This window comes from Elaeis guineensis, chromosome 11 (assembly GCF_000442705.2).
Source record: "Elaeis guineensis isolate ETL-2024a chromosome 11, EG11, whole genome shotgun sequence".
Lineage (NCBI taxonomy): Eukaryota > Viridiplantae > Streptophyta > Magnoliopsida > Arecales > Arecaceae > Elaeis > Elaeis guineensis.
The window spans coordinates 90,787,431-90,815,011 of record NC_026003.2 but is presented as its reverse complement, the minus strand read 5'-3'; the positions used below and the strand labels follow the sequence as shown (position 1 = coordinate 90,815,011).

General features: G+C 37.2%; 1 protein-coding gene across 1 annotated transcript; it reads left to right on the top strand.

Moving 5' to 3' along the window:
- Positions 1–11,251: 11,251 nt before the first annotated feature.
- LOC105033591 (very-long-chain aldehyde decarbonylase GL1-10) lies at positions 11,252–26,301 on the top strand. The gene is made up of 5 exons (XM_073246216.1): positions 11,252–11,805; positions 12,010–12,332; positions 25,230–25,377; positions 25,470–25,502; positions 25,946–26,301. The coding sequence occupies exons 1-5, from the start codon at positions 11,305–11,307 to the stop codon at positions 25,958–25,960; spliced, it is 1,020 nt and encodes a 339-aa protein (XP_073102317.1). The 5' UTR covers positions 11,252–11,304; the 3' UTR covers positions 25,961–26,301.
- Positions 26,302–27,581: the final 1,280 nt, after the last annotated feature.

Genomic DNA, 27,581 nt, shown 5'->3' with positions numbered 1-27,581 from the left:
TCTTCACCCGATGCCTCCCCGCAAAGCATCCACCAGGCTATCTACGGCCTCCGCGGTCAGATCTCAGGCTCCGGCCTCACCTCCAGTTTCTCAGGCTCCTCCTCCTCCTCCAGTGATGGCGGTCGGTGTGGAGTAATTCGACCTTCTGGTTCAACAGGTCAGAGGCCTCACTGAAGTAGTGTAGGCCATGCAACAGCAACAACAGCCGCAGGCATCGGTGCGGTTGCAGAGAATGTCGCCAGAATTTCAATATCCGACGGTAGGGTGGGCCACTTGGGCCAGTCACCCCGTCTTTCCCGGAAAGACGAATCCGAGGGTGGAGAGCCCTCAGTCCGATCACGATTCTACTCCTAGAAGATCTCTACCTCCATTCTGCCTGAAAACCCTCGAGACCCACAGTCGAGAGGACTTCCTGGATCGAAGGCTCCAGGAGATGACCGGCGGATCGAAGAACTCCACCACGCTCCCCTTGCTTATGGTGAGGACATCTGTACTGACCCTCCCTTCTCTCAAATGATCATGCAGGATCCAATCCCGCCAAACTTCAAGCTCCCTCAATTCGAAAGCTACGATGGGACCTCGGACCCAGTCGACCACCTGGAGGCCTTTCGGACAATGATGCTGCTCCATGGCGTGCCAGACGCCATCCTGTGCCGAGCTTTTTTATCCACCTTGAAGGGAGCAGTAAGGAACTGGTACTCGACGTTGAAGTCGGGTACCATCTTTTTTTTTGATCAGATGAGCCACCAGTTTGCGGCTCATTTTGTTAGCAGCCGGTGTCCCTGGAGAGGTTCGAAGTCCCTCATCAACATCAAGCAGAGGGAGGGGGAGTCCATCCGGGCTTACGTTAACCATTTCAATGTCGTCGCGTTGGAGGTCCGAAACTTGGACCAATCGATCGCGATGGCCGCTCTGAAAGGCGGCCTTCAAAAGAACGACCTTCTATTCTCCCTGGAAAAGAAGTACCCCAGGGATTTTGTCGATTTGCTGGCTCGGGCCGAAGGATATACCCGAGCAGAAGAAGCCTTCAAGATGAAGGATGAGGAGACCGCAAGGAAGCGGCAGGCGGGAGACTCGAGCAAGCCCGTAGTCGAAAAAGGATCGAGTGAAGCTCGGCCACGTTCTCGAACTCCTCCTGGACATAGACACGTCCGGACTCCTCCCCGAGCCCGTAAACAGAAAAGCCCAGACCGTCGAGTTCGGCGAGGCTCTCCTCCCGGAAGATTCCACAGCTATGCCCCTCTCAACGCATCGAAAACTCAAGTGCTGATGGAGGTTAGGGAGGAGCTTCCAAGGCCGAAGAGGATGCGCTCGCACCCCAGAAAGTGCAACCCGAGGTTTCTTGGTTCTAGGGCGTGGAGAAGACCAGAGAGAGGGGGAAAGGAAAGAAGAGAGAGAGAATTCTGAGAAAAAATAATTTGATTGATTGAACCTTTCTTACAAACCCTAAATACAAATGTATTTATATAAGGTCAATGTGACCCAACCACAAAACTCCCTTGGCTAACTTGATATGAGATTTGTACTCACCCAAACCCATGTACACCTATGATTTGAATAAATCTCATCTACCTAAAACTCAAATTTAGTCCAAAACAAGTTAGCCCCTTGAGGCTCAAGTCTCCTGAACCTTAAGACCCGAAAGGCTGACAGCCTTTCATCCTAGGACCCAAACTAGTCCTAGAAACTTCATGAGCACCTCATGAACTTTGGACCTTATCCTTAGCCTTGGTCTCCTGAGCCTTGAGAGCATCACATGAGGCCCAACATGTACTCCTGAACAGTCTGATTCTGATGAGATACAGTCTAAAAAGTATTTAAATCACATAAGTTAAAATTAAATACAATTGTCAGTATAATGAAAAATTCACAAGTTATAAATTAAATATGAGATTCTTGGGTCCTCCAATGCCTGACCATCCTCTCCCACATACTCTGGGGATAGTTCTGGATCTAAGAAACAAGCTCCTCCTCTATGTCCCTATGGTGCTCTAGCCACCCTTTTATGGAGCTTGACCTAGTAGTTTTGATACAACTCTCCAATCTTCTACAGTCAGACATCTCGAGCCCTCTTATCATCTGAAAAGTCATACCTCCTCTGCACAAAGTTATCAAAAAGCAGTTATGAAATTATTCTAATCAAACATAGTGTAAATATATCGCATGTATATATATAAGATACACTTATGCAAACCTCCTCCCACATCTGATCCTTGACACCAGCATCCATCAATCATCAATCTATGGGCAGTACGAGAATGATGTCAAATCATCTCACAAGCACATCAAAAAAGGAATGCACCTCTCGCACGATCTTCCCTACTGGCCCCCCCTCCGCATCGTACTCTACCATAACCTGATGCTGACAGTTTCACATATGCGGCATGCATGTGGGACTATGAAAGATCCTATTGGATAATGCACCTGCAATGAAAATATATTACGAACATATAAGAGTGTGCAATAACTATATAAAAAATAAATAAATAAATAACATAATGAAAATCTATTCTTACTAGGATTGTACGACATGGATGTCGATGGAGCCTCATTGGTGGGTGGAGTCTATGCCGGAGATAGAGCTGTCAATTTGGATTGGGCCCGTCGGGTTGGCCCTTCCCGCTATGTAAATGGATGGGTTGGATTTATATTTTAGCAATCCATTTAAAAGCGGATCAAATGACCCGCCCCGTTTGGGTTGGTGGATCGGGGTGGGTTGGGGTGGGCTGATCCATCTCTTTTTATTTATACATATATATATATATATATATATATATATATATATATATATATATATATTTTAAAAAATAATTCTAATATTATTGAAGAGATAATTGATGAAGAAGAAGAGGAAGATGAAGAATTGAATAATGAGGACCACAATAATGATATGGAGGATAATTTTTTGGAATTTTGATTTGTCTTTAAATTAGTTTGAAAATTAGAACTTAAAGTCTTTTAAGTTTGGGTTGCATTAAATATTTAGTTTAAGTTTGATAATTTTATTTTATGACTCTAAGAATCAAGATATAAGACTCTGATAGGTTGATTTGAGCTCAAATTAAATATGAAATTCAGTTTATATTACTATTTATAAGTTTTTTTTTTGAATTTTGGTGGGTTGGTCCATTTAACCAACGGCCCATGACGGGTTGGGTCGGATTGAAATTTTTTCAACCCATCAGTTAAACGGGCTAGCCTGCCCCGACCCATTTAGAGGTGGGTCAGGGTTGGTCGAGGTAGGTCGGGATGGGCTGGTCCATCTTGATAGCTCTAGCCAAAGATGCATAGACTGACGACGTGGCTACTAGAGAAGGCTTAGATGTGTCGGTGGGAGAAGTATGTGCCTGTCAAGTCGAAGCTAATATGGAGGTCGATGGAGTATGCGTCGGTAGCGGCTCAGATGCTGAGCTCTGTGTAGCCCACCAAGGGATGGGGGTGAAAGCTAGATGGCATTTTGGTGCCATCGTAATCTGCAACGGTAATGAATATTAACAAATATAACATGTTGAACAATAATATTAGTAGAGCATCAATAAATAAATACTAACATTTATACTAGGATGTTGAACTCATCATCTACTGGCATCTATAATATGAACATCATTGCTCCTAACAAATATAATGGGATCTCGATAACATCAGATAAGTTTGGTCCTAGAGGAATACTTTGTATGCATGGTCCAACATCATCAACTAATAGGTAAAGATAAATCCTATCCCATTCAGAAATTATATTAATTCTATAGATCAATTATAGTAATCAAATGATATGCAATAGAGGTCAAAAAAAATTTCAACAGTATTTTTTCTTAGTTCTCCCATATAGGAAGAATAAAAAAAAATATTATTCGAAAATTTTTTCGAACTCTCAGCATACCGTTTGATTGCAGTAATTAGCTATAGAATTACTTATATTTTTCAAACTATTCATAATGGATAATCAATTGATCAATGTACATAATTCTTCCATCCATACAAAAATATATAGATGTATAGATGTCATAGAATATATACATTAATCAAATAATAGGTCTATGATTTTATGTAATGTAAAAGAATAAAAGATTTAAAAAATAAAAAAATAAAAGTAAAAAAGATGCTCAAATTCATCATTTAATCATGCATTGCAACGTTACTTTCGGTATCCACTACAATTAAATCAAATTGACTGCGAACGGTTGCCCGTTAAACAGTCGCAGGCCATCCAAGATCGCCTTACCGTCGGAATTGTTAAAATATTTGTAGAAGATGAGAAAAAATAAGAAAAAAATATCATTAAAATCATGCTAAAATTAATCATTTTTTGCCCAAAATTATCCTAACCTCTTTATAAAAAAAAAAAAAAAGAAAAGAAAATACTGTTCATAAAGTGGCATGGCCCATAATCCATCGGCACAGTTTAGAATCTGACAGCCCAGAACCTGCCGACACAGCCCAGAACGCACCAGCACGATCCAAAAAAAATAATTCTAAAAGCAATAATTTGCTTGGTGACAAGAAAAAATATCAAAAAATTTATTATTCTAAAAAATTATTTATTTATTTTAACTAAAAAATGATAAATTTTAAGAACTTATTTTTAAATTTTAAAAGAAAAATAATAGAAATATTATTCTATTCTTCATAGATTTTCTAACCATGAGACATATCTAAGATGAATTTTCATTGAAAGATCAAAAATCATTAGAAGGATCAACTATATTCAATCTGATCTTTTAATCAATCTTTGATATTTTTTGAGATTATTTTTAATATTAAATACTCAAACTAACTAGTTAAGTCATAGTTGATTTTGGATATGTTTGTTAATATTCTCTAATTTCAGAGTCCACCAAAGTGCTTATCACTGAAAATATTAGAAAAATCTCAAGCTCTCACTCTGTTTTAACTTACCTAATGGGCCATATAACCTCAATATTATATTCAAAAAGAGAGAACAAAATGTAAATAAAAAAGAGGAGGGCATGCACAAGCTTAAAGCAATCACAAAAGAATAGATGATAAGAAATCAAAAATCATATGATATGAAGTTTTTAAAGCATCCAAACTCCATCAAATCTATAAACTCCCATGACACAGAGTAATTAGGGAGCCTTACCAAGCATTGCATGGAGGATTTCCGCACCAAAGAACTCCAACGAATGGAGGAGATGGGAGAGGAGGCATGAAGAAATGAAAAGAGAGGATTTTACTTTCGATTAAAGAATGCGGTGGTGGGGCCAAAGGGGCCGAGGCTGAGGGAGGCTGGGCATGGGGCCAAAGGGGGTTGGCACCAAGGGAGGCGGGGCCAAAGGGGGCTAGGGCCAAGGGAGGCGGGGCCAAAGGGACCCGGGCTGAGGGAGGCTGGGTGCGGGGCCCAAAGGGGTCGAGATCGAGGGAGGTGGGGCCGAGGGAGGTGGGGCTAAAGGGGGCCGGTGGTGACCACTATAATAGAACCTATAGCAGCGATTACAGCTCAACTGCTGCTATAGAGGTAGAATATAAATTTTTTTATTTTTTTTTGAATATAATATAATTTTAAAATTTAAAATTTATCTTTATCATTCATTATCTAAATAATTATCGTTAGAATATCATCACAAAAGACCACCTTGATCCGATAGCCCTAGCTATATCGATTAATAAAATTTGATTCAACGGTCATGAACAACCATGTGATGATCTGACAGATAAAGATCATCGATGGATCCAAAAACTTACAACGATGATCTCGATAATATTTATAATATAATATCAAAATTTTATTTCAATCAGACATCATTATCATGATCAATTTAGTAGAAATGATTTCGATCGTTAAATAAAAAATGAATGATCAAAAGGTCAAAAGACGTTCGATTATAAGATAATTTTTTAGATAAATGATCTTTGCTACTATTTTAATTATTTGCATAGTGGTGATCATAAAATTCAACTCGTACCTATATGAACCATCTATGTTAAGCAGATCGTACAAAAGCACATGCATAATTATTTAAGAACTTTAAGAATGAGTATTAAGAGATATATAATTTTAGATCGTTCATATATGTACGGTTTGAATTTTATGATCACTATCATATAAATGATTAAAGTAGTAGTAAAGATTATTTATCTAAAAAATCATCTTATAATTGGATGTTGTTTGGCTTTTTGATCACTCATTTTTTATTTAACGATCCAAATCATCATGTGCTAAATTGATCATGATAATAATATTTGATTGAAGTAAAATTTTGATAGTGTGCTATAAACGTCATCGAGATCATCATTTCAAATTTTTGGATCTATCGATGGTCTTTATCTATTAGATCATCATGTGATCGTTCGCGACCATCGAAATCAAATTTTATTGATTGACATAGCAAGGGCTATCGGATCGAGATAGTCTTTTGTAACGACACTCTAATGATAATTATTTAAATAATAAATAATAAAGATGAATTTTAAATTTTAAAATTATACTATATTCAAAAAAAATATGAAAAAATTTATATTCTGTCTATATAGCAGCAGTTGCACAAAATCGCTGCTATATATCTATAGCAGCGGTTAGGTAACTTCTGCCATATACGTATGACAGCAATTATATATAACCATTGCAATAGATTTGAGATATGCAAGCAGTTATGTATAACCATTGCCACAGGTCACATCTATGACTGCGGTTATACATAACTACTTCCATAAGTCAAACCTATTACAGTAGTTAATCAACCGCTGCAATATCTCAAACATATGGCAGCGATTATGTATAACTGTTGTCATAGATTTGAACAATGATAGTAGTTATCCAATAACCATTGCTATATGTAACCTGTGGTAGTGGTTATCAATAACCGCTACTATAGGTCAAATTTATGACAGCGGTTATATATAACCGCTGTCGTAAACTCTATGGCAGCAGTTTTTGAACCGCTACAGTAATAAATGCTGCCATAAATCTTTTCTGTAGTAGTGAAAATCAATAAAAATAAAGAAATTAAAAGATAAAATCTTTTTCTACATGGATCGATCATTTTTCTTTTCCTTTTTTCTTTTTTTTCTTTTAATTTCTTTCTCTTTTTTGGAGATATGGAAAGGCAAGCAGCTGGGGGAGATTGGAGGGGAAGGCCAACACCAGTGATGATGGGGATGAAGGTGATGAGAGATATCGATGGGAGGTGGTGGCGAGGAGAGCAAGGAGGAGGTCGGCTTCGATCTGTGGGAAGGAAAGCACTTGAGGGAGATTGAAGGGGAAGGTCGAGAGGAAGGCAACAGCAGAGACCGATGGGAGGCGACAATGAGGAGAGCAGGACGGAGAGGAGGTTGGCATCTGCGAGGGATCGGAAGTAGATTGGCATCCACGAGGGGTCGGAAGTAGGTCGGCATCCACGAGGGGTTGGAGAGCTTCAAGAGGGATCGAAAGAGATCTGAAGCCCAAAAAGAAGAGAGAAAAAAGGAGAGTTCAGAGCTAGACACGTGGTGCATCGGGAGAGCCTTGAACTTCCCTTTCATGTATAGTATAGATATAGATATTAATCAAATACAATCCTAACCCTAGCAGAGAGGTGCATATGACCTCATATTATGTAGGTCCTACATTTCTCTGGGACCACATTATCATTATGGAACCCTTCCATAAAACCAACATAGCCCCCATCATCCCAACCTTATTCAAAAGCAATCCATACTATTCCATCAAGACAAATTACCCCACATCAACATATCATCAAACAACATCGCATTTCTTCAAAACAAAGTAGTAGATCCATCCATCACCGGCCATATTACACCGATCGTTACGACAAGCCAACTTGTTGGATCTCCCACTTCCCAGCATAGTTCATCACTATGCTTTGATTGCAATAAAGCCTTAAGCTCTCTATGCCTACAGCCCTGCCTCGATCCCTCTACATGGACACTCATTGGCCCACACAACAACTCAGAATAGGACAATTGTTGAAAGTGGATTGGATAATATCCATCTATGCCTTTTTCATATCCTAATACATCCGAATATAAATAAAAAATTGAGTATCTAATTAATATCTATATCTATATAAAAAAAAAAGATATAGATATAGAAGGATAACTATCCGATCTGTGTCTAAATATCTAATTTTATTTATATAATTATAAAATTTTAATAAAAATAAATAAAATTTTTTTGTCTTCTCACATCCGATTTGTATTGGTATGCATTTAAAAAAATATGGTTTTGCATTTTTTATCCTACTACCATGTATTTGTAAGGAAAAATTAAAGCACAATTTAAAACAAATAAAAAATACTAGCCAATATTTAACGATTTCCTTACATTTGCTGATTAGCAAGAATAATGGCATTTATACAATTTTTCATAGTTCATTCAAATATAGCAGTAATTTATAAATTCAAACTCTACATGAACTAGTAAAATAATATATTTTTCATTGAACTAACCCTGTTTAAATCCAAATATGACATCATCTTTTAAATTCATTGGTCTAATATTTTCGCGACGAGCTGCTTAATCCATTTCAATTCACATATACTATTGAAGGTCTAGTTGCGCCAGGTTAAGTAAAAATATATATTCAAGTTTGATTTAAATACAAAAAGTGCTTGGTTAGACGCCCAAACTATCTTATTACTTCACAAGTTTTGGGTTGGCTTAGGTATTTCTAGCTCCAGGTTTGAGTTAAACTGTAGATAGATCCAATTGATGCCTTGATAACAGCTGTTATTTTCATTATATTTGGGACTGCAATAGGTCAGATTTGATGATAGCCATACCAAGACCTAAATTATATACTAGAGCCAAATCCATCCCTGATCTGCAACATGGTGAGGTGGCCCATGCAGACCTGTACGAGTGAGTGGTTGAGGCTAGATCCATGAACCAGTAGATCGTAATAGAGTGCCAAAAGAGAGAGACTCACGAGTAACCATTAGTGTACCATTCATCACATTAATGCTTACCAGCACCACTGCCACTTCATTATCCATATTGATTTGAAATATAAGTCAATATCCAAATCTAGACAGTATTCTTGGATTGATTCAATAGCTGAAACTAAATCCAATAGCTTGGTGGCCTCTCATTTTCCAGGAAAACAAATTCAAAAATTTAAGAACCAAATTGACATCATATCAGTAAACTATGAACCCTCCTTGCTCCCCTTAAAAATAATTGTAAATTTTAAATTAAAACAATTGTTTTACCAAGGGACATGCCATAATGCTGAACAAAGCTATACACATGCCAGTCGGCGCAAAGTCGTTCACCACCTTCATTTCTGCTCAAAAGGAGGCTTCATGTGCATGAAATGCAATCCTAGCCCTAGCAGAGAGGTGCATATGGCATCACATTATGCAGGTCCCACATGGCTCCGAGAACGTATGGTCATTATTGAACCCTTTCCACAGGACCAACGTAGACCCCATCACACCAACGACATGATTCATACCATCCCATCAACACGAACTTACCCCACATAATCAGTATATCATCAAAGGTCGTCACATTTCTTGAAAGCGAAGTAGTAGATTGGTCCACCGCGGGCCGTATGCCACCGGCCGTTACGACAAGCTGGCCTTTTGAATTTCTCACTTCCCGGAAGTGTGTGATCTCCCGCAGCCTTGCCTCGATCCCTCTACATGCACACTCGTTCGCACGCACCACAACTCGACGCATGCCACCCTTTTCTCTCCAACAATGAAAATGGATCAGATAGTATCCGTTTATTTTTATTTTTATATTTTAATTATTTAAATATAAATAAAAATTTAAGTATCTAATTAATATTGATATGACGGTAATAAAAAAGAAAATACCATCAATTTTACATTGATTGTTATTTAAGGAGAACTTTGACTTATATAGAAAGAGACTATCCTTCCTGTGTGAGGCTATTTTTGGATTAGAATTCAAAAGGCAAAAATGTGAAGCCTATGGATTAGAGCAGATAATACCTCATACATTGGACTATGAGCCTTGACTATACAATAATATCCATATCTATATCCAAATCCTTCAAATAACAAGAATATGGATATAAATAAATAGCTATATAATTAACATATAAATATCTAATTTATTTATAATCTAATTTAATTTAACATAATATTTATAAATTTTTAATAAAAATAAATAATTATTATTAATTTGATTTATTATTTATTTAGTAATATTTTTGATTATATGATCATAAAGTTGATCATCCGATATATCATTTGTATTGATATCTATAATTTATTTGGTTCATGAGAATTGGAGAGAAAAATGATAATTCCAGAAAATCGAAGAAGATTCTCTTTGGTTGGTTGGAGTTTTAAGTGGTAAGAGAATAATTTTTTTTTATATTAATATAATTTATATTTCATGGGAAACAAAAATTCATATCAAAGGTGGATTTTGAGATTTTCACCGGATGGAAATTGATTATTATTTTGTTTAAAAAAATATCTTTTTAAAATTTACAGTTAAAATTTTATAAAATATTAATTAATAATTAAAATAAAATATCGAATAGTGATATATGTCAAGATGTTCATTTTATCCTACTTAACTAATATTATACTAATATTAATATTAATATCTATATCAATAAATTTATTATATTAAAATATTAATATTATAATAATATAATATTAATATATATTTATTAGTATTAATATAATATAAAAATATTATGATATAATGTTATATTATATTAATATTATATTTATATTAATGTAAATATAATATTAATATTGATATAAAATTTGAGAGTAAAAAGATATGATTTTGTATCTATTAAGGATATAATAGATATTTTATATATTTTTTATAAAAAAATATATATTCAACCAAATATAAGCTATAATATAATAATCTATTTTTTTTATCAATAAAATATATAAAAATTATATTAACAGGCTATTATATTTTTATAATATTTTTAGAAAGAAAAATTTTTCCGTAAATCAAATAGATTCTTAATTAAAAAATATAAATTTAAATTTTTTAATCTACTAACGTGGAAAGATCCGGTCTTGGCCCTTCTTTCATCCCGGCACCTCTGCTCTTGCCAATGATAACACACAGCGAGTGCCACGGCCTCTGGCCACAGCGGATCCACGAACTTTCCCGATTCCATGATCCCATTCAACGAACACGTAAACCCGTCACCCTTTCCCCCACCAAGTGATGCTACGCGGCCCAACAACATTACCAACAAACAAGCTACATTTGGGAGACCCGTAGGAGCACCAGTGGCCGCATCAAACGCTGGAGGGATCACATTTGGTACGATATTTGGGCCCCAATACGCTTCGTTTAAATTTTTTTTCCATTTCCCACCCCTACAACTCCAATATATGAGACCGCCCTCCGCTTTCTTCTCCGGCCCATCCGCCTCTCTCAGACTCGGCGCCCCTGTTCCCGGAGGCGCGCCGCCCCACGGACATTACTTCGTCCCGATTATAAATATCTCGAGGGGCTTCTCCGCACTCCTGCACCCTTGTTCGCTTCCTCCGCCGCCTCCGGAGATGATGCCGTACGAGACGATCGCCGCCGCGGAGGCGGCGCTGGGTCGCAACCTGACCGCCGCGGAGACCATCTGGTTCCACTACTCCGCCAAGATGCCCGACAGCCTCCTCTACTTCCACAACTACATTTTTCTCTTCATCGTCTTCACTCTCGTACCCCTTCCCCTCGCCGTCCTGGAGCTCCGCCTCCCCTCCGCCCTCGTCCCCTACAAGCTCCAGCCCATGGTCCAACTCCCCCCGGCCTCCTTCTTCAGGTGCTACAAGGACGTCTTGCGCAGCTTCCTCCTCGTCGTCGGGCCCCTCCAGCTCTTCTCCTACCCCATCATCAAGGTCTCACTTCACTACACCCCTACGCCCGCACAACCCCCACCCCACCTTCAAGGGCTTTCTAGGGTTAGGGTTTTCTTTTCTGATCGGCTTTCTTGGTAGAAGTTGCCTTTTTTGGCTGCATTCCTCTTTTTACTGTTCGCTTTGTTGAAAAGGCTCAAATAAAAAGTTTTTTTTTGGCATTTTTTATGGCCGAAAATGATGCAGTTTGTGGGGATACGGACGGGGCTGCCGCTGCCCTCGGCGGCGGAGATGGCGGCGCAGTTGGCGGTGTACTTCCTGGTGGAGGACTACGGGAACTACTGGATCCACCGGCTGCTGCACGGGCCGTGGGGGTACGAGAAGATCCACCGAGTCCACCACGAGTTCACGGCGCCGATCGGATTCGCCGCGCCCTATGCCCACTGGGCCGAGGTCCTTATCCTCGGGATCCCATCCTTCGTCGGTCCCGCCATCGCCCCGTGCCACATGATCACCTTCTGGCTCTGGATCATCCTCCGCCAGGTTGAGGCCATCGAGACCCACAGCGGGTATTGTTCATGAACTTTTGATTGCTTAATTTATAAAAGTTGCGTCCTTTTCTGATTCATCTAGTTTATATGGTTTTTTTGGCCAACATAATGGATTTTATATTAATTTAGGAGTTTGATGAGAGGGAAATTTTTGAAAGTGCTGCGTATGGTCCACTTGATTCTGTTTTGCGGTGATGATGTCCTGTTTGTTGATTGTTTAACCATGTTGAGGTCATTAGTAGCCTGCTCATATTCTTTTTTTAGTATTAAAGTAAATAGAAGTTGGCTACGAAGAAGAGGAAGTCCTTTTTTTTTTTTGGCTTCCAGGGAAAGCGTCTTTTGAGTAGGGATGGAAAAACAGAATATCCATCACAACATCAATGTATGTGTTTTAAGAGTTACCAACTCTAAAGATTATTCAAGAGGTACTGCTGGTATTGCTGATCTTTTTGATTTCCCGGTTTTCAGACTTTGAGTCCATTTGCTTTTCTTGTCAATGTCTGCCCACCAAGCATCATTATTTATTTGTTATGTACATGATTTGGCTATGGAGAAATGCCCAGCTTGTTGATTATTTAACAACGCCATGGTCATATGCTACTATAGATTACACAAGGAGACTACTAGGTCTCTAGGCTTGGCAATAAATGATAGGATGAAAATATCATATATGTTTTTAGTAACGAAGGAAGTAAAACAGACAGTAAATAAGAGGGAACCCTTTTGCTTCAAGGCCAGGCATACTCCAGGTGGGAGAGCCCGTTTAGAATTTCGTTATTAACTTTTCATACTACCATCAGTTTATTTTGAGATCCTAATATCTTGAAAAGTGAGCCAAACAAAATTCCGTTACTATTTGACTCTTTTATTTTCTTGCTTTTGCAAGTTGAGTCCTTTTAATACCTTGTCACTCATCAATGAACAAAATGGAGCAAATGTAAATCAATTGTTAGAAACTTGACCTTTCACAATGCCAAGAACGTAAGAAATGTTTTGTCTACAATTGGTTTGTGACATACTGCATTGCTTAATCATGTGTTTTCCATATCCAGCCTAAACCTTGCCATCTTGTTATACACAAAAATAAGACAAAAAATGTCATGTCAGTCAGTCCTTTGTTTGATGCATGAATTTCCTCCACAATAAATCAAACTTTTGTGCTCAAGGTTGGTATGCTTAGAAGAATTAACTATTTGGAGTAAATTTCTCATTGCACTTCTGACAAAATCCATTCTCTCTTCTTTTCTTTGGTGCTAGCAGTTTCATGGGTGCATAAAATATATGTAGGTAGGACCTCCATTGCCGATTGATGCAACTGTTATATATATGTGTTTATAATTGCTTTGATTGCCAAAGTTTGACCGAACTGGTTTGTGTTTGCCATTCTTCATGAAATTCAATGAACCCAATCCATCTTTTTCTTTTCTTTTCTTTTTTTTTTTGGTTTTGGTTTTATGGCATGTATATCATGTTTGATCAAAACCACACTCTTTTATTCCCATATCACCTTAGTGGCTCTTATATTTATTTGCTTTCTATATGTCTACTTCAAAGAAAAAGAAAACATCATACAAAGCTTAATCTCACCATCTAATTGACAAGCACGTCCAACTAGTTTGATATGTTGGATCTTTCGATATCTATATTGCAGTCATGCATCCTTAACTCAATATGCATGCATATAATTGAAAAACTAAACCATGGTTTTAAATTATCTACAAACATTGATTTGTTGAGTTTTTTTCCTTTTTTCTAGGTGGAAAAGCCCAATAGCATCTTTTATGCATCAAACATGTGTTAAAACTGAAATTATTAATGTAATGAACCCATCCAATCAAGATTTGCCGTGCCGATACTAGAGTCTGGACCGGTCGGTCAGTGGTACGGTTTGGTATGCCTTCATTCTATTTTGTATTGAGCCCGAACCGACATAGAGAGAGGGCGGAGAGAGAATGGGAGAGGGAGAGAGAGGGGGGAGGGAAGAAGAGAAAGAGGGAGAGAGGGCCTCTGAAGGTTGCTAGAGGGCAGTCGAGCTCGTTGCGCCCCTGTCGAGCTCAATGGAAGCCAAAGAGGGGGAGAGGGAGAGGGAGAGGAGGCTGCTGAAGAGCCGGCAATGCTGTTGCTGTCGAGGTTGGTGAAGGTCGGAGGAGAGGCTCACCCTCCTTCCGATCGAAACAGGAGCTTCAGTCCCTTTTTTTTTTGTATTTTGTCGGATGAAGTTAGCAACTGTATTGCTAACCTCAGTGTTTGGTTTTTTTGGATTTTCAGTTGAAGTCGGCAATCATTGCCAGCTTCAACTAAAAATTCAAAAAACAAACAATGAAGTCGATTGTGTTGCTGACTTTAGCCAATATGATTAAAAAAAAAAAAGAAACAGAGACTTTGGCCCTTATTTCGATCGAGAGGAGGGCAGAGCCTCTCCTACGGCCTTCACTGACCTTGGTAGCGGCATGGTGGTTTTGCTGGCCCTCCAGAGGCCTCCTCTCCCTCTCCCTCCTCCCTTCGCTCTCCTTCAGGTCTACCGAGCTTAGCAGCAGCGCAATGAGCTTGGCTGCTCTATAGCGGCCTCCAGAGGCCCTCTCTCCCTCTCGCTTTTCTTCCCTCTCCCCTCTCTCTCTTCCTCTCTTTCTTCTCCCTCTGTCCCTTCTCGCTGATTTTTCATTTTGAACATCAAAACCATGCCAATCAGCCATCAGTATGGTTTGGCATGCCCCAAATATTCGGAATGGTTTGGCAAACCCTACATCCAATTTAAAGCATAACCTTAGTTGGCAAACTACTGTATTTGTCTTAGTTAGTTATGCTCTTGTTGGTTGATGTCACACTATGCCCTTTTTTGTTTTTCCATTATTTATTTACTCTTTGCTTCATGATACTCATTATACATTGCATATATGTTGAAACTTTTTTGCAAGAAATAAAAATGTGTTGTGCTTGCTTTTCTGGAACATATGGTCTTCAAGAGATAGATAGATATTGTTTGATGCGATAATCAATCCATTTACAAATAATAATGGCATAAAAATCATTTTTGAAAGATGATTTTGACTACAAGTGAGATTTCAAAAATGTTCGGTGATAGTCTAAAGCAAAGTTTTCATTCAATAAGAATGACATGCATTAATAGGAGATGATCAACTAGACAAGTCATCCCTCCAAAAATTGGTAGTTCATAGGATTCTAAAGGAGCTCACTATTAGTTTGCAAGACTAAAATGGAGTTCCAATGAAGCACGAGTAGTTTGGCACTACACATGCAGCAATTGACTAAAATGGAGGTACTGACTGTGCAAACTAGTATCCTCACAGATAAGATCAACTTCATACTTGAAATAGTAAGGGTCCCAAATCATTAATCTTAAATTTACACTGTAGGCAATGTTTATGGAGTTTTCTCACCAACGTTTTATTGTGCCATCAACACTGGAAAATAGGATGACGTGATTGCATGAAAGAAGATAGATGAAGAATGCATAAATATGTTCATTTTTTGTGAACAACATATTGTTTATTGCTTGACTGATCAAACAATTCACAAGGATCTTGATTTGGCCTTCATTGGAACAAACTTTGTGGGGAGAATGGTAGAAGGCAAGATAGGGTTGCATACATGAATTACACCATTGGTTTATATTATATCATATTGTAAACGTGATGGCGAAAGTTGACAGTGATACTGTGGATGCTACATCACACCATATGTTGGGTTTGTCTCGCATAATATGGATCATATCTTGTCATTCTGGTATAGTAGGCTATAGTGCAGCCTTATATGTAAGCAGATTGCTGCATTATGTGTTCAACATACCTAACACCTTTTTGATTAACTATACATATATGTTTGTATTGTTAGGCCCTTAGACTGTAACTTTAGACTGTAACTCTTTATCAAGCATTTTATATGCTTTCTTCTGTTTTACCGAAAGAATGAGATTTCTATTGTTTGCTTTGATGTAGTATACTGCTAACTGATGTTTAACATTATTTTTTTTTTTGCTTTCTTATTTTGACATTTTTATTACATGTGTATGTGTTATAACTTAGCATGCTAAATTTGTTTAAATAGGCAAGAGATCATATAAGTGCATAAAACATATTTTTTTTCCAGAAGGCAATAAAAAGTAGTCTAGATGTAAAGGTAAAAAAGTTGGCCTAGTTAGTACATTCCTATCTCAGATTGTCTTGGTACATAAAACATGTTTCATGCAGTATGATTGGTTTTACCTGCATAAGGAGCATAGCTAGGGCTTTCCATGACTTGTTTGTTTGTTAGCTTCTCTTATATGTTCATATAAATAGGTAAATCCCTTATATGTAGCAAAACCCTTAATTTGCATCTATGAGGATCTGCCACAACAATCACTAAATAAATTAATAATATGCTATTGAAAATGACTCTATCAAAAAGTATGAACTCTAGAAAATGTCTCTTAGTTTGTCTTTTGAAAAATAGATCCTAGTTTAGTGGTAGAGTTATCACAATGGATAGCATAATATCTATAACAGAGAGAAAAATTAGTAAGAATTCAAAGTTATTATTTCTGGAAAAAGCAAGTTCCTGGTCTTTTTTAGTTGAAATGGCAATTTGCCAGTGGAGGGTCTGTAACAGTTGATGAAATGACATGAGAAGAAATCAAATAACTTACAATTAATAATTGCATCATTTGGTCCAAAAAAAAAAAACCCTATAAAAGCCAAAAGACCTCAAATTCTTAACCATTGTGAAAATAGCAGAAAAGTGGAGCCTTTGCTGGAAAAAGTTAAGGGCCAGAAGCTTTCACAATTTGCAGCCAGTAGTTTGACATATAGGAGAAAGAGACTTTGTTTAGGAGATCTTCAAAAATCTCTAGCTCAGCCTGAGATGCTATCAAGATGGGCTGCCACAAATAGATAGTTGACCTGATGGTGACACAAAGCTGGGAAGAGAATCTATATTGTCAAAGTATGGCAAAAGTTAGCAATTAACATCATCATCATCATCCAAGCTGTTTTCATATACGGGGTTGGTTATAGAACACAATTAAGATGAGATGGCTCCTAGGAAGGGTTGTGCAAATCTAGTAATTGGTGGTCAACCTGATGCCAATCCAATAGAAATTGGTGTGAATTCCTGGCTATGAAAATAAAGTCAAGAGAGGGACCTGTCATGAAACTTACATGGCCTTAATAGTAGGAAACTTCTTCCAAGGGTGATTTACTTGTGTCAGAAACTTTGATAGCATCTTAACAAGTTGTCTTGCACTTAGGGGAAGGAATTGAAGGAGTGCTCTTTTTGAAATTGTAGAGCAGATAACCTCTTCTGAAGGCTTTTGAGCATGTAAATGTCTTTTGAACCATTGTTGATTCAAGATGGCTTGTGCAGTGCAAATGTATGGACATAAATGCTTCTTCAACCACTAACAGCATGCCCATACGCTTTTGATGTCAGAGTCCAAGAAATCAGGACAACCAATGGCATAATGAGAAGCATCAGCTAGCGATGACAATCAAGTTGGGTTGAGTCGGATACGGATCAGATTGGATGTAGGTCAGGTTAGATATATATCAACCTGAACCTGACATGTTTATTAAATGGGTCAAAACTCCAAACCTGAATTGACATTTTTATGAAATATATAACCTGGCCGACCCACATAACCCCATTTAATAAACAGGTTGAATCAACTTAAACATGTTAAAATGGATTTTAAGCAGGTTAAATGGATCTTGAATTGGTTAAACAATCTTAAAAGTGCTGGGTTCTGATGTGACCCAATTATTAAACGAGTTAAGACTCTAAATATGAACCCAACCTGTTTAATAAATAGGTCAAGTCTGGTCAACTCATTTACAACCTGAACATGTTTATGCCAAACCTGAACATGCTTAAACTGGGTTGGTTGTAGGTTGGATTGGCACATTGGGTCATAAATTGTCACCCTTGGTATCAGCAACAATAATCTCCAATCATAATGTTTGATTCTTAGAGAGCAGGTTGTCATAACAATAATTTCTGTTAATGCAATTGAACATAGTATCATGTGCCATGGCACTATACATTAGAACGAAATTCATTGTATGTTACGTTTTTGACTATTGACATATATGAAGAGCAAAAGCTTCACAACATTCTCAACATATAACCAAACCATTTTGGATGGCTTGGAGGTCATGTGACATTTTAGGCCTTATTGCTCTTATCCAATTATTTAGATTTGCATTTGCGACCCCCAAAATTGGTTTTTGTAGCGGGTGTGAATTCCTTGATTAATTTCCTGTGTATTATAACTGCACCTGGAAACCAGATTTATGTATGTAAATATTTAATTATACAATATTATAACAAGTGTGCTGGGGTCTTTGGGTCCGTCAAATTTGTCCTTAGTGAAACATTAAATCAATTTTCATGGAAAATTTTATTATAGGATAACTATGAGTATGAAAGAAAATCCTGTTAACTAGCTGCCTAACTATGTCTCTAGTATCATCTCTAACTTTTGCAGTCTAGGAGAAGCTCAACACTAGAGATACTCTCATAAAAAAGGGAATGCTAGGGGATCCTGTCTGACCCCTTGCTACACCAACAAAGAGTCCATCAACAATCTGTTCCTTAGATGCAGGGAAACAAGGACAATTTGGGACCAAATCTTACAGGCACTGAATATTGACAGCTAACCATCATTTATGCATGCTTTTTGGTCAACTGGGCATTGAAGAAATCTAGGCCAGCATGGGATCACCTGATATTGCAATCTGCTGGACAATTTGGAAAGAACGGAACTTCCTGAAGAAATTCAAACCAATATCATTCATTGTAAAACAATGCACAGATCTGTTTAATTGCTTGTTATTTTCAAATCCTAGAATTTCTAATAGTTTTCAGTATATATCAAGAATTTTATGTGATATCAGATTGTGATGTGCATTGATATCTTTAGTCGAATAAACTAGGGAAATAAATTAGGGTGGGTTTTTGCTTCCCTTTTAATCAAAGAAAGAGCATATCTATCTCTAACTGATCTTATCTCTTCCCAAGTTCTCTCTCCAAACCAAAGCTGGCTGAACCAGTACCAGTGATGAAACTAATCGTCGGTTGGTACAGGACTGTGTTGGTTTGGTACTGTACTGACACTCAGTATGGCATTGTGTCCAATCAAAACGGCATGCTTTTTTTTTTTTTTTCTTTTTTTTTTTGATTTCTAAGATATTTAATCAATTTTGCATTATTTTTTGAATAATTTTAAACCTAAATTGATGTTTGTTGATGTTATTTGATATTTGTATCACTTCGGTACACTCGCGATTGAATATGTGATGTGGATCTGCATTTAACATAATGTTATGTTAGAGGAAAACAACCTTACGAAGATTGGATATTATTGAACCCTAAAATAGTCATATCAATGAAAAAATATAAAAAATAAAAAATAACACATGCTGAGATTTAGAATCTCATTGAGCGCCAATGTTATTCATAAATATTTGGATCATTTACATAATCTAGTGGAACATTAGTCTATCTCTCTAATTGTACAGCATTATAGTCCTCTGTATTCATCTCATAAGTTATGCATGCTGGATTGTAACTTATTGTAGATCTCTCGTTGAAGCCCTGGCTTTGAGAGGTGTCTTAGGGTTGATACTACGATTGTGAAGGGATCCATCCGAATATGCTGGTAGTAAAATTCGATTTGTAAGATGCTCTAAACTGTATAGAGTAGTAGTCCTTGGAAGACGATGCCTTAGACATACTATACCTGTATCCGTTATGGATCCTAAGCCGTCTGTGGTTGTGGATAAGAGGATTCAGAATATGACGGAGAACCTGATACTTCTATGGATCCAACTCCACGCATGAGGTCATCTGCAGTTGCATGATATTTTGAATGACCTTGAGGAGCTTGTCGTTTGTGTGAAATCATATCTTTCCACTAGCTCATGTATCATGATCTCTATCCTATGTGGCATGTATAAATTAAGACTCACCAGTAAATCGAAGAATATCTTGTGGCTGCATGCCTGCATTTTATGAACCGTGGTCTCCTGTCCTCTTCTCCTTCCATGTCTGACAGATCCATGACCATCAGAAGAACTATCATTACTTCTCTATTTAGTCTTTGAATCTAAGTAAACTAGATTAACTGATTACTCCATTCTCTCCATCGAGGCTGTAACTATCTTTCTTTTTTTTGTCTTTGCATTAAGCAGCTGTCTGCTCTCTTGTCGTACCTTGTGAGGAAGTCTTCTGTGGTTGATCAATTGGAACCTACAGGGAAGTTACTGGTCGTCCATTGCTTAGCATCCACCCCAATCTCGCTAGCTATGAAACTGGCTGGTTGTTAAGCGATCTTGGTTTATTAAGCCCTGGCTTCTACTACTAACCTATAATCTATCGGGTCATTGGATCCTCATCATTAACAAAGTCATTCACAATCAGATCTGAGTATTTCAACTCAACTCCCTTTTGAATGCATTTTAGTTTCTATCTTAGATTGTAGTGAATATATATAAGGTCATTGAGGTGATTATGTGTCAGATGGTTTCTCTGCTTGCTATGGATAAGAGTGAAGATCTACCAATTACGCTCACGGCCACTTGAGGAGATCGTCTAGGAGAGGATTCGGATGGCAAGTAGCTTTAGAGTAGGAGCCACCAATCCGAAATAGATCCACCATTCAGTTGCAAAAGCATTAAGATTGAATAAAATTTAAAATAAAATTGTATTATATTAGACTTGTTAGTAGTTATATAATGTCAAATAAGAGCTGTTCATATATAATCTATATGGATTCATCTTTTTTTTTTTTTTTTTTTTTTGCTTATGACCATCATATTAGTTCCAAAACTCTTTGTGCTCTCCCTAAACATTTTCATCTGTAAAAAAATATATTTGTTATGATGTATTACTAGTTGAAGATATAGCTAAGTTAATAAAAATCATTCAACCTAACTTCTTTTATGCATATAGTTGCGATTTGTGGATTGGCTTCATCTTATATATCACATTTCGTGGGGATATCAGAAGCTTGGCATCCATACCTGTCCCAGATATATTGGGTTCAGATAGTAAGTTACAGATAAATTTCAAAATTGGTTAAGCATATTTGTACATATATAAGAGTGATCAAACTTTTAGTGTTTTTGATTTACTGCTTATCTACTAGATGCAAATCTCTATCTATCTGATAGTCTTACCATCGATGCTTAATGATTTGGATGTAGTCATGGACATGTTTCAAATCTGTGGATCTAATCTGATCTGTCATTCTTTCCATTATTTGATATAAGAAATCCATTTAGAGATACCTTTCGCTATCTAAGGTCCGAAACACCTAGCTTAAAGGCTTAATAGCCTTCACTATGTTCTTGACCCGTTGTTAGAATGTCTGTCTCGTCACTTAGTTCTCCATATTGCTCCTTTAATACTTGTCCTGGCATATCACCCTTGCCACTCGGGATTGACAAACATCTAACATAGATGTACTTTCTTGTCAATAAGTCTATCAAGCAATGTATACTTTGTAGTAAACCGTGTGCATCTCGTCTCAATGTCTTTTCCTATATACCATCCCATCAGTGATAGGCCCATGTGATTGTAAATTAATCTAATAATAGTTTGCATTGAATCCACTGTCTTCTGTATCCTACTAAGTTTTTCAATGTTCGTCAGTATCAGATCAATACGATATGTAGTACATGTCTAGAATATATGGTTGTCGCTGTATCAGGATCTCCCCTATGGTCCTACATTGTGGTCCATTGTCGGTGATAACCTATATGATATTCTGCTTTTTGACTTGATCGATCACCTCCATCAATCTGAGGATATATATGGCATTATGTACCTGATCTGAAGCATCAATGAACTTTTGAAAAAATATTTTCTCATCATAATATGTCAGAAAGTTGATGATGCTCTGCTTGATAGATCAATCCAACCATCACACATTGCCGTAAATCCATATATCGGCCATTTATTCTGATATAATGCAATCCATTTCTGTAGTTTTTCTTTATTATTGTCAAGAAGCTTACTGTAAATGTCCTTAGATCCTATAGGATCTACATCTGAACCGGCAATTTATATAAAAGCAATGGCAGAGCAATAATATATGTTGCCTGTCGCATGCACAAAGATGTGGCTGAAGTGAAATCAGGATGCAATAGCTTGCCACATATTCTTCTTGTTCTTTTTCAATATATTATTAACCCTATATTGCTTGGAATCCTTATTGGGGAAGGCGTATGGATTTAGGTCATGGATAGTGGTTTCAGTTGGAATCTCTCTAGAGAATTTCTTCCTGCTGCCAAAAGTTTCCAACATAGAAGCAATATGGCTTGTGCTTCTATCGACGGACTTTTTAACTGAGGAAATCCTCCTAAACTCTAACTCTCTTATAATGCTCACAGAGCCTGACCCCGACTCATAAGCTGACGATCCAAATTAAGTCATATATCTGGCCAAATCTTCAAGCTATCACTGATCTTCCAAGCTCGTATTAATGGTAGTTTGGATCTGTGCCTCATCATCTGGGGCTAACATTTTTTCTAACTTTCTAGAGTGATAGAATAGTGGCTGCACGGCGCGATGATCCACTTCTACCTTTTTTAAAGTCCTCTCCTTTGTTGCTTTGAAATCAGTAAAATGTTTCATTAGTTGACAGATCTCTTGTGGGCGCTTTTAGCACATAGCTACATCGGGATAACCATCAGTCAAATGTTGCTTCAACCTAGTTACCCATCCTTGAACTCTGTGTTACATCAATTGTATCTCCAATGGTGCCAATCTGAGAGTATCTGCTCGTGATCCCAACCAATGTCATGCTCTGACTTTTTTATTGATGGATCCATTCCTGAAGGTTGAACAATCATAGTAGTTCGGTAATTATGTAAACATAGTAATTTTTTTTATTTTTTTATTTTTTTAAATTAATTTTATATTTTTTAATTTTTTTAAATTAAAAATATTGTAAAATCTAAAATTATGAAAAATTAATTTGATCCTACATCCATGTAGAATCCTATCGCATATGTTACATATATTTTTCTAAGGCAGTGGGCATGCATGAAATGCTACTTATTTTTTTAATTTCAATTAAATTTAGGCCTAAGTCGCTGTACATATGATGCATCAAAATTTTGATAAACAGATACCAAATTTATATCGAAAGTAACTTGCAAGCCTCTAAACAATATTTTGATTTATCAGTTAATTCTTGAATTATATATTTTTTTAATAACTTATTATTCTAAAAATATATTTTTAATTTAAAAATTATATAATAAAAATTAATAATTTTAATGTCATTGTATAGATTATTTATAGATTTACAATATATAATGAAATCATACCAAAATCAAAAATTTTGGCATGATCTTCTCTTATTTTTTCAATTTTCACGGCTTTTGAAGTTGAAAAAAAAGAGAGAGGAAGAGGAGAAACAGAAGTGGGAGTTAAGCTCACGTACCACTATTTGATGAGTTCTCGTTTTGCACCTTGCTTATACCATAGAAAGGGGGGAGTTTTCTTTCAGGGATGGAAACAATGGAAGAGAAGTGAGAGACTTCCTTTTAAGATCCCTAGGACCCCCACTGTAGCAAACTGCAAGAAAACAGAAAAACAAAGGGAATAGGACCGAACTGACCCATATCGAACCGGATGATTCAAGCCCTATTTCGATTTTCATGGCCGAATCGACCTGATTTCGCATCGATTAGGTTCGGTTCGGTGTGGGCCCAACCAGGCAGTTTGGTCCAGTTTAGCGTACTATGCTCCAAACCCATTCAGATTTTTGATATGAAAACTCTCATCTTGCATAGCCAGTATAATTTGGATGAATTCATGCTCATGTTTATATATAATATATGTAATATATATGTGTCTGCAAAGAGATAGAATCTCTGTAACAATCATGTTTAATTTAATATAGAAAATTGATGGTTTTATTGTTCGATACTTCTCATGCATTTATGCTTTAGTCGGTCCACTAATTAGATAGTAAGTATTACAAAGTTGAATCCCTGCTGGTATCAAAACTGCTTGCATAGAAGTATATATTTGTTTGCCGCATGAGAATTTGGTCAATGAAAACAAAAAAAGGGTAATCAGAAGTTGAAGGCATTTCTTGTTCCAAAGATGTAAATCAACAAAAGCTTTCTGATGCAAAATGTTAAACTATTTGATTCTTCAGCCCTAAAATGCCCACAACATCTATCCGTTTGAGTTCAAGCAGCCTTCAGTATCTTCAGAAAGCTATTGTATCATATCTACATGCAAGGTCTGTATGATCATAGACTTGCTTATGAAGCAGCTTAAAATCCAAGGAAGATTTTCAATTCAAACTGTGTATCATTTTTCCAGAGACTCCTGTTGCACCTTGCTTGTTATCCTTTTCATTCTTTCTCAATATGTAAAGTGATGCATGTCAATTATTGCCTGTTACTAGTGTTAGTCTTATAAATTGAACTGAATAGAACCAGTTTATCAAGGAAAAAAGATAAAACAGTTCTTACGGGTCTCTATGGGTGCTAGACATGGTGTTAGCCAACAATTTCTTGGAAAGAATGCTCATGAAGTCATTGCCAGATTATCTCTTTCTGAATATTAGTATTTTTGTGGATGGGAAATGTTGCTTGTCTCACTGCCCATGTTTCCCATTTCAGCCTATAAATTTAATTTCTTGTCTCTTTTCTCCTGTTTCGATTCATATAATTGGCCATCCATATGCTTCCAGTGTCCTATTAAGTTTTTATGCTTTTTAGCATGAATACATGCCACGATTGCTGAGAAAAGTATAGGTATCCTATAAGTTTTTATGCTTTTTAGCATGAATACATGCCACGATTGCGGAGAAAAGTATAGGTATCTAAAGTTAAATCACTTGCTCAAGCAATTATTGAATCCTATTATATTTTAACTGACAAATGTTTCAAACAGCTATGAGTTCCCTCTAAATCCCACAAAATACATCCCGTTTTATGGAGGGGCAGAGTACCATGATTATCATCATTATGTAGGAAGCCGGAGCCAGAGTAACTTTGCTTCTGTCTTTACCTACTGTGACTACATATATGGAACTGACAAGGTTAGTTAATTTCTTAAACTTTGAGTGTGTGATTAGCTTTGAAGGGAGAGATCTGGTATATTGACGCCATACTTGTTTCTTTATTATCTCAGGGTTACAGATATTACAAGGCTCACCTTGCAAAGGTAGTTCTACTTCTACCTCTCCTTGCGAGTATCTCTACATATTATGTGTCTTCATTCTACAAGTCTCACATACTGCTATTGTATCAAAGTATGCATGGACATGTATACTAGTTTCTGAAAACAAATGTCTCCTAGGCACACACACGCACTCTCTCTCTCTCTCTCTCTCTCTCTCTCTCACTCTCATGTGCAATCATAACATGCTTGAATGCTAATTATTTTAGCATCTGTCTTCACAAGCCTAAACTAAATGGTGATACCGATAACATTATGTGATTTATTTTCACTTATCTGGAAAAAATTCAGGCATTGAGACTTTCAAGTTCCATATATTTCATTATACAAAGTTACAAATGATACCCATGCCATGCATTTAGGTTCGAAGTTGTAATTTCATCATTATTTTTTTCTTCAATATACTCATTGTTTGTCATCTTTGATAGTTGAAGGAGCAATGAGCAACCGGCCAAAATGGAGAAGACAATGGTTGGAATCAAAATAAGAAGTCTGAGTAGGATTAGATCTTCAAGCCCTGTGCATCAAAAATTTGTATGCTTATTTTCATGTGGCTTGTGGGCTTTCTCTACTTGGCACCAAATCCAGGTCATCGTCCATTTTTGGGGCATATTAAAGGCAGCGTTTTAGTAGCACTCATCTAAGTTCACCCCCTTTCTTTTCTACTGATGTTTTCTTTTTGGTTGCTCGACTCTTTAAAGAAAGAACCATCCAGTGATGGCACTTGTTCAACTGATTAAGGCAAGAAGATAATCCCTGCATTTAATACCAAATTTTTGTTTCACTTTGATGTGGCTCGTGTTGGTAAGCCAGCTTCCTTCTGCCTTTTTTTCCGGTAAGAAGAAGCACAAGCTTGTATTAAAGATAAAAGTGTTTACAGAAGTCCACATGGGAGTAAGCAGCCAAAATACAGAGGGACACAGTATAACAAGTAAACATGAAACAGCAGGGAAAAGAGACAAAAGGTGCACTCCCGTATGGACATGAGGAGGAATAGTACAGGAGCTGAGGAGCATTGCAGTTATGATCCTGCGCCAGCAGAAGTAGGACCAGCAGCAGCCATTGTAAATTGAAAAACAAAGGAGCATGTGGTAAAGCAATGGAGTAGAAAGTAGGCATGCTGTAGAAGGAAAACGCAGCAGCAGTTACACCTGATTAGGTAGCAACAGATACACTTGTATGTTGAATAAACCAATCCGTTGAAGCAACATAGGAGTGGAATAACAGCCGACAGAAGCATAATCCATAAGGAAATGATCCATAATTCTTTGAAACAGAAGTAGCATGAGAGAGTGTGAGACTAGATTCTGTTGAGTGCAGGAATTTAAGGGAACCCATTGCAACAACTGATGAAGTAGTCTTCCAAAGCAGTGCATAAAAGTATGACATGATTGAAAGGAGTTGTAAAGTAAACAAGCAAGTAGCACCATGCTAGTCTGTAACTTTGGGGAGGTAAGATGAAGCAGTGAAGAAGGCTCATGCACAAGACTGACGACATCGGCTGAATGAAGGAAGCTGGGCAGTGACCAAAAGGAGTACAAAGGATGGTAGCCATATATAACCATAAAAAGGCAAGCATGATAACGAGCGGCATCTGGATAAACCTGCATGAAAGATAGAAAGAAAAGGAAACAGAAATATTATAGACGGATATAGTTGGTGCCATTTGCATCCGTTTGGAGAAGAGCATTAAGTTTTGGGGACATGGGACTCAGAGGATCAGGCTCATTATAGCCCTAAGCATGCTTCGCAATCCAATCAGCCACCGAATCTGCCTCTCTAAAAATATGAGAAGCAACAAAAACTTTAGGGATCTTTGATATTGCAAGATATCTCGTAAAATAGAATGACCATCACACTTAGAAGAGAAGGGGAAGCAGTCTAAGAGATGACCACAGTGGAATCACCTTCTAGCATGATTTGGTTTTACTTGAGGACATGAACAGCAGCTTGCAATCTTGCCCATGCACCAATGAGCCCAACAAACGGCACAAAGGTAGGGTTCAACCGAATAGCTATAGCCTTTAAAGGGTATCCAGAAGAGTCTTGACTGATATGAAGAAA